The sequence below is a fragment of the Zea mays genome, chromosome 10, assembly GCF_902167145.1.
Source record: "Zea mays cultivar B73 chromosome 10, Zm-B73-REFERENCE-NAM-5.0, whole genome shotgun sequence".
NCBI classification, from domain to species: Eukaryota; Viridiplantae; Streptophyta; class Magnoliopsida; order Poales; family Poaceae; genus Zea; species Zea mays.
The window spans coordinates 126,261,544-126,270,261 of record NC_050105.1 but is presented as its reverse complement, the minus strand read 5'-3'; the positions used below and the strand labels follow the sequence as shown (position 1 = coordinate 126,270,261).

Sequence of the window (8,718 nt, the reverse complement as noted above, 5' to 3'; positions counted from 1 at the left end):
GACCATTTAGAAGGTTTTATTGGAGATAACCTTAGCTCAAACAATATAAAGTTTGAATAGACCAGTATCACTTTCTAGTGTGGTATCTAATTACGTTTTTAATGTGGTATTCAATTACAGTTGAACTTAAATAAACATGTTTTAACGTTATCAATTATGCGAGCCAAACAACCCCTTGATGATTTGATGATTGATGAGTCATTCGCCGGTACGAGCTTACCATCAGTTCACTATGACAATCAATAAACGCTTTCATTTGGATAGATAAATAGGGCCTTCTTAAAGGCTCGGCGTCTTGTGACACAAAAGAATCGAACGTAGCATCCATTCCAAACTAATCGTCACGAGTAAACCACACGTATCCACCCGTTTCGAAACAATAACAGTGGGCAGGCAGACTGAATGATAGAACCTAGATTAACAGCTGGCTGAATAGACTTTACATGGTGTCAACTACGGCACGAAACAACGCCATCAGCAACAAAAGAGTGGATTGAGACAGACAATATGGATTGATATACAATATCTGCTATCTGGCGTTCTTGCACCAATATTTTCAGTTGCCAACAAATGCTCGCAAGTCCCACACCATGTTGCTCATATTTGCCGTTGTTTCGACTGAGGGCCAACTGCAAGGAGAATCTTCTTCCTCGGGCCCTGAGTAAAACAAAAAAAAAACATCCTTCACAATCATGTTCAACTATACCGATGGTAATACAGACAATGGACTCAGCAAAAAGTTTTTTTTTTGAGAAATCGTTCAATATGTCCAGAGGTAATAAGGTTAGAAAAGAATCAACTGGTGGATTTAGGGTTGCCACGAAAATACGTTGGATCACAAGACAGACTAGCATATAAAATAAAAACATATACAAAACATTGTTTTCCTTGTAGAAAACAGTGGTCTGTCAAACACGTTTGCACCTGAAGAATGTTCGTGCTTGCTGAATCATGTTTCCTAAGGCAAGAAAACTAATGAATTGGAGAATAGTGGTGACTAGAACAAAAAGGCCTGATTTGATAGATTCATTTCTGAGATGCACTCGTAGACGTACAACCAAGGACGGATCCAGCGGTGGGGCGGGCAGGGCTCGAGCCCACCCTACCGTTTTAGATCCTATGGAGCCCTACTACAGCCTCCACTAATCTAAAATATATACAATATAATGTAGAATGAGCTTTTATACTATAGCAATTTAGTTCAGTCCTTCCTAAACTTTTTTCTGGCTCCGGCTCCGTCCCTGCACAGGGGAACCATTTTATTACTTTGGGAAGATACTATGCAGCTTCAACTATAATATCATGTGTGATAATTTTCAGAAAAAAAAGAATCTAATGCAACCACTCTTCCAAACAGTAGTTGCATCTTTTTTCCCCAATCTAGAGAATTGAGACTTCACTCCAAATTATGATGTTTTGGCTTCTCTAGATACATAGCGAGGGAAGTCTCAAACTCTCAATGGAGATAAGAATTTCATAGACATTAAATAAGCTGATGCGGCATAGTATTAAGCAAAAAATGCATGGGATGAAATGAGTTTCATGGAGATGAAGCTTGACTGCATTGTCTCCAACACATGGGAGTCTTGAAAACAGAGACATGAAACTCCCATTGAGACTGGCCTTAAAGTAATGTGCCTAAAAAAACACGGCCAATAGGGGAAAGAACGCCCCCGTGGTATTATATTAAGAAGCTCAATCGGAGCCCCGACCGAGAAAGGTCACGAAAGCTAGTCCCTATGCAACATGAGGGTCCCCCCCTATAGCCAATATATTTACTCGTGTTGAGCCCTCCCAGCCCCTACACGAGGATCCGCCCAGCATAGGTCAGTCCATCTCATGTGCACACGACTAGGGGAACCATCGAGTGACCTTTTTTAACCTCGGCCTGAAATAGCGGAGGTATTAAATAGCATAACACACAGCCCTCTTGTTTAGGAAGAGACTTAAGATTTGTTGTCTTCTGCCTACATTTGTAGCCATATATTTTCATGATTGATGTACATGACAGGCATATGCTTGGAACTACAAAAGCATGCAATATAGTAAACCATATTTAAGATGAGTTCTGAGCTCCATTTCTACTGGAAGCAAAATAAAAAGAACTGATGGATTTATTTTGCTAATAGAAATATTATGATCCACCTTTTTGAAAAAACATGAACAGAGTGGCCTGCGGGATTCCGGGTCCATGCTTCCAGTGAACTTCAGCTAAAATCTCTTACTCAGAATATTTAATTCAATCTAATCACTAGCAGAAATAGTACTGAGTAGCCCAAAAACCAAGTAATCCCAAGTTTTCTGCACATATTTGCACAAGTTTTGGCAAGTCCGCATTTTAATAAGTTCATCACCTACGAATCTGTTGAGAAGTTTACCAGATGAACAAGTGTCTTTCTGAAAAAAAGAGGGGCTAGGGGGTTATCATCCTAAGATCATATTTTCCACAGGGATGCTAATATGCTACCATGGTGTGAACAGAAATCAGTAAACTTCCAACCTACCATAGGTACCCCCATGTCTTTGAGGTCACTCTCCCCCATTTGCCTCAATGCAGCCATATCCACCTGCAAACAAGTAAATAGTATGAAAAAGGTACTATTGTCATAATTAGCACCCCACAAGTTATTCCTTGTTGCTTTATACAAGCATGAATATATAATCACATAAATTCAAATGTATGCTTGAATGGGCTCAGAATGCCTGGATCTGGCATAAACTTTACAAAAACATTGAAAAATCTTGGAGTATCCCATTGGAATATAGGCAGAAAACATGAAGCCAAATCAGTGAATAGATACCATGCAAGAATAGTTGTAGAGAGCAAAGAAAAATTTGCAAAGCGCCAACAAATTAACAAGCTTTCAGAAAACCACTGAGCTCTTCTAGGGAGCACAAGTTCAGAATTCCATGCAAAGATACAAGAAATGAAATGTATGCATGATATTTACAAAGAAAAAGATATTTGAATAGAATGAAACAAATAAAGAAGTAATCAAAGGTTACCTCCTCAGCCTGAAAGAGAACAATATACTTCTCAAGACCCAACGAATTCAACAATCCAGTAACTGTAAGCGGGGCTTCAGCCTGCAAAGTTGCATAGAGCAATGTTATTAAACTTCAAGTATGATTCTATGAACACCGGTATAGGAATTCATAACCATATATAACTAATAAAATTCTAAGACTGCAGAAGTTATTATAATTCAGATGTGGAACCTAGATTCTTAGATAACAATGAGCAAACTTAACAAATGTTAAAAGATTACATGAAGCAATGGGAGAGAGTTATCGAGTACCATCTGAGAGAAATAATGAGGATCTCTATGAACCAAATTGGTTTCATGCACGAAAGGTCAACCATGTAAGCCATTTTCTTAATAAGACAAGTAATGGAGCATTACATGGACCAAAAAAAGAATCTACACATGGTTTTCATTAACTTGGAGAAAGCTTATGACAAAATACCAAGGAATGTTATGTGATCGACTTTGGACAAACATAAAGTTCTCACGAATTAGACTCATTAAGAACATGTACAACAATGATGGGACAAGTCATGTAGACATGAATGACTTTCCGATTAGAATAGGACTACATCAAGGGTCATCATTGAGCCTTACCTTTTTGCCTTGGTGATGGATGAGGTCACAAGTGACATACAAGAGGATGTCTCTTGGTGTATGCTTTTTGCGGACGATGTAATCATGTAATGCTAGTTGATGAAAGTAAGCAAGAGCAAATAGGAAATTGGAGTTGCAGCAAAAGACCCTAGAGTTAGGGGGTGTTTGGCATGACTCCGCTCCACTCTAGAGCATCTCTGCTCCAAAACTCTGGATGGAGCAGTTCTGCTCCAAAGTCTAGATTGCTTTCTCATAACTAGTGGTAGTGGCGGGTAAATACCTTCAAACTCCATATCTAAGTTGTTTTTTAAGGATTTTAGAGCAGCAAAAGAGGTACTCTAAAAGTTTGTATTGTAGCTCTCAAAACTCTATGAAGTTTGCAAGTTTGGAGTTACATTGTTTGGCTAGCTCTGGCCAGCTCCCCTTCGGAGTTTTGCTCTAGAGCGATGCCAAACAACCTCTTAGACTCAATAGAACTAAAACTAAATATATAAGATGTGACTTCGACACTACTACACATGAGGAAGGAGATGCTAGTTAGGTCAAGTAGTGCCCAAGAATGAATACTTTTCAGTGTTTAAAATCAATGATACAGAGAGGCGTAGATATTGATGAAGATGTTAGCCATAGAATCAAAGCGGAGTGAATAAAGTGGTGAGCATCTAGCGTTCTAGGTGACAAGAGGGTCTTGTAGAAGCTAAAATGCAAGTTTTATAAGATGGCGACTAGACCTACTATGTTGCATGGTGCAAAATGTTTGTCCACAAAAAAATGTTCAACAAATAAAGTATTGTGGAAATGCGTAGTTACATTGGATTTGAAGCCATACAAGAAGAGAACGAATTCAAAACAATGATATACATGATAGGCTAGGGGTAGCACCAATTGAAGAAAAGCTTGTTCAACACCGATTGAGATGGTTTGGACATGTGGAAAGAAGCAGGGGAAGGCTGAAATTGACATGGAAAACAGCTATCCACGTGTCTGATCCTTGACTTGTGGGGGTTTCAACTCTAGACTAACCCAACTTGATTGGTACTAAAAGGCTTTGTTATTGTTGTTGACTGTATGCCAATTTCATAGCCCCAACAGCATTAAAAACAGTCAGACGTGATTTTAGAAAGAATTTGAAAATGTTGTGCACAAAAGAAAAGGAATTTTGCTCCAAAATGCCCTATGTTTTCTCAGAAGCATCGATGAATTAGGGTATATGAGAGGAGGTACAGATACAAACCATAACAGGGACCTTAGGCAAAGGTGCACTAGATGGAGTGATCCCATTAGTTCTCTGTACTGTATCAACAGAAATGGTGGCTTTGCCAGCATATGGTTGACTCCTTGGCGTATCAGGAGCACCTCTTGTAATAAAACTTTGAGGTCTTGAGGAACCGGCAGATCTAAGTGGTGGCATGGACCTAATCTGATCATAACCTACTGGTGGAGACACATCACTACGAACACTTAAAATCCTTTCAGGTGATCTGTGCCTCAAACCATCGTCTGTCCATGAGGGGTAAGATTTTCTTGAAGGGTTCGATTTTAACAAGTCATCCGCAGTTCTTGAATAAGGAACTCGACTTACAACAGAAGAGTTCCTTGACCCTAGGACATCCTCCCTTGAAAAATATCTGGACCTTAACTCTGGTGGCTCATCTCTCATATCATAACTAGCCCTTGATTCTGCAGCATGGCCTCTAGAATCATATCTTGGCAACTTCTTATGATTTCGGGAAAGCTTTTCACGGAGATCCATTGTATTCTGTTCTGCACCACCATTGCTCCTCTGAAACGAGCCTTTCCTCATGAGTTTCAGTCTCAGATCATCCTTGCCAACCAAGCGATCTTCAAATATTTTGCACGCCAATGCAACAGAGTAAGTAGTGCCAGATATCTTCAATTCAAGCCCTAGTGAATTGACAAGAAATTAAGGTTTTTCATCACCTGAACCATCATCTCCATGTGAGCTATTAATTTCTGTCTGTTGCCTGCAAAGTGAGAGTGGAACCACAGGGATAAGCAGTCAATTACACTTTATATAAGAAAAAGGCAAGGAGTGACCTGTTTGCAGTGGCAGAATGTAACAAAATGAACACAGTAAATAGAACCACACATGCTATGATCTCAAAGACAAGTTCTTCACAAATATATAAGATAAAGTAAAAACAAGGACAAAAAAGAATGTAATATGCAAAGGAGGAGCATGCAGTGCAGTGCACAATTGGATAGAAGGGCGACATCGGTGTACATGTCCAATTGCCATATATATCATAGTTGTTAAAGCGTCCAGCGGTAAAGCGTGCAAAAATCGTAAGGCGTCCCAGTCGCCTTATCTCAGAGCCTAAGGCGTCCGCTTTGGACAGTAGGGCATCGCCCCGGCGCCTTACGCTTTATCGCTTAAAAGATTAAAAAAGGGGGCCACTCGCCTTACCGCTTTAACAACTATGATATATATAGATAAGCTAATTTGCTAAATTATGAACAAGTAAAGATGATATGATAAATTAACACATGTCTGCTTAAGGTTATCACAAATATGTGTATCAGAAATCAAATGTAAAATAGTTATTATTAGCAATAGCGCCATAGCGGTAACCCAAATATGTAGGCTACAAGGCAGAGTGGTGGAGTTGACAATGTATAAACTATAAAAAAGCATTTGGTTTTGTGTGATTGAAACATTGTGATGAAGCTGAAGCCATGGCTCACAATTGGGGGCGAATTACCACAAAGGAACAAACTGTCAGTCTGTCCCTAATGATGTGGAAAGAATCCTTTGTATATTATAATGTAGCTAAAAACTTTGAAGCCTACACAAACAATGGAAATAGCAGACCCAAGAAAGATTACCTTTTGTTCCTCTGCTGGCTTCCATAAAAATCAGAATCAGACACATTACTTCCTAACCTATCCCTCACAGATCGTTTTTTCCCCGACAATGGCATTTCATCGCCGTTAATATCATCAGATATAGTCCTCCTTTTAACAACCTAAGGTGAACAAAAATAACATAAACATGTAAAGAAGGTGATATCAAAATTCATCGAGGTTTGGGAAAGCTTAAGATGCAAATAACATGTATGTAACACACTAACACAAAGGCAATGGCATCAGTCAGCTAGCATTTCACATCATAGCAAACCTTAAAACCGATCGTGTATGCTTTGTCAAATCCAAGATAGATTACAAACAAATCATTATAGAAAAAAATGAAGAAAAAAACATGCATAATAGAAGTGCTAGCGTGAGTGGCTTCACTGCTAATAATGAAATCATCCTGATAAGTATTGATATGGTGTGCATATATGTTCGTTAGACATTACAACTAACAGCATAAAAGATCTGAATGCAGAATGTGCAATTGTGCAAACATGAAACAAATGATTGATAATCTTCGATACGACCAGCAGGTACAAATAAACACTACTACAAAGAGTGTGCCCTAGATGAAACTTGCACGATAACATTCATTGTACAAGCTTCTATTGTTTCTCCCAATGTCAGAAAATTGTCCACTTCACAGTCATTCAAGTGCTGCTTATTTCATATACACATATTTGTAGCAACATAAGGAATAAACATAATCTGCATCAACAAATTCCACCCCTCCACATTTAAATTTATCATGCCCTTATGATTGACAACCATTTCCAATCCCCTCTCATGTATCTTGAGGAGAAAAAACAATAATATCACTGAAGGAGATCCAGAGATTTCTCTACTATATCCCACAACATCAGAACACCCATGCGGGTACTTCTCGTGTTAACTCCACCCCCCCCCCCCCCCCCCGCACCCCAACCACACTTAGAAACTCAAAGCTACCGAGTGGGCAATCACATACTCCCTCCGTTCATAAATCTCCAACATATTAGCCATCGGTGAAGTGACCAAGGAACAACAAAGAGCGTCAATTTGTTTTTAATTACCACAGTGTTAACCCGCTCACAACCGCATGTCGTGCCTTTTCGTGGTTGGTGATCCATGGCAAGTAGCAAAGCGACTACATGGATGAGCGGTGTGGTACTCCAATCAGAATTCGAAATAAATCAGTACAGGAGCAGACAACGAATAACGGGAGGACAGCATAGTAAAAACGCGGCAGCAGAAATGAGGTGTTGCATGCTCGCCAAACTAAAATAGACGGAAAGACCACCTAATACGATGGAGATTTTTGAATAAATTCAATTTGCTTATACGCTGGAGATTTAGGAACGGAGGGAGTATATATTAAGCCACCTTCCAAAAATCACAGCATCGTCCCTTGATTTGAGGTATACAGCAAGATTGTACTCTCGGTAGTCAACAACCAAATCCAACACCATGCGACCAACTTTTGACCACCAAATCGCATAGGATCCCTCCATATAATACGGTAATATCTGATACCCCGCACTCTAAACCTAAACTAAGGTTAACAAATGATATACAGACCTCTACCAAATCAGCGGCCATGTTCTCTCTTGCTGGAGAGTCTGCTCTGATGCTAATCAATCAACATTCAAGCCCTGAACGACTCCGTAGGCAAATCCGCAACGAAGAATGAGACCACGCTGGCTTTATAAACACGGATTGACCGGGGCTGGACGGCTCACCTGACCGCTGCGGCCGAGGGTGATGGTGACCTGGTGCCTCGAAGATGCCGACGAGGAGGCCATCTCCACCGCCGCCGACGCGCAGAGGACGGCTTCCGCGGAAGAGGCGACGGGAGCGGCGCGACCGGGACAAGGCCAAGGACCGGCTAGGGTTTCGGGGGAATGAAGATTAGGGGCGTGCCGCGTGCGCTGAGACGGAGTTAACCGGCGCTTGGGACGAGAGGAGCCTCGCTTTGGTGACGCTGCCCATGCCCACACAGCACACGCACGCAGGTGCGGGCGGGCATTTTTCGCTTTGCCGGTTTCGACGGCGCTTTACTTTTTACTAGAACTTTAACCAGCGCGCTATGATAAAAAGTGCCTGTCCAAATGCACTAAAATTAAGTTGAATAAACAATCTAACTAATAAATCAACTATTAGCTATTTTTAGCAAATTAGTTACTAGCTAGCTAGCTATTTGTTAGATACATAATTTCACTAGCTAACTAATTATTATCTCTAG

General features: G+C 40.4%; 1 protein-coding gene across 2 annotated transcripts; it reads right to left on the bottom strand.

Moving 5' to 3' along the window:
• Positions 1–236: 236 nt before the first annotated feature.
• On the bottom strand, positions 237–8,507 carry LOC100283603 (SAM domain family protein). Of its 2 annotated transcripts, none has more exons than NM_001156504.2 (7): positions 8,216–8,507; positions 6,471–6,610; positions 5,565–5,608; positions 4,858–5,465; positions 3,007–3,087; positions 2,505–2,567; positions 237–657 (listed from the first exon to the last, which is right to left on the bottom strand). In NM_001156504.2, exons 1-7 carry the CDS (start codon positions 8,276–8,278, stop codon positions 598–600), a joined length of 1,059 nt encoding a protein of 352 aa, NP_001149976.1. In that variant the 5' UTR covers positions 8,279–8,507; the 3' UTR covers positions 237–597. The 2 variants fall into 2 exon arrangements, with proteins under 2 accessions (NP_001149976.1, NP_001183716.1); NM_001196787.1 differs by having other exon boundaries at positions 393–657; positions 5,206–5,465; positions 8,216–8,415.
• Between the last annotated feature and the right edge of the window lie 211 nt (positions 8,508–8,718).

Excerpts from the sequence above, each read along its gene's own strand:
- LOC100283603 (NM_001156504.2), bottom strand. The coding sequence starts at position 8,278 with ATGGCCTCCTCGTCGGCATCTTCGAGGCACCAGGTCACCATCACCCTC. Across the intron at positions 5,466-5,564 it reads ACATGGAGATGATGGTTCAG|ATCGCTTGGTTGGCAAGGAT; the intron begins GTGATGAAAAAC and ends AAATATTTGAAG. Across the intron at positions 3,088-4,857 it reads TGCCTAAGGTCCCTGTTATG|GCTGAAGCCCCGCTTACAGT; the intron begins GTTTGTATCTGT and ends GCAACTTTGCAG.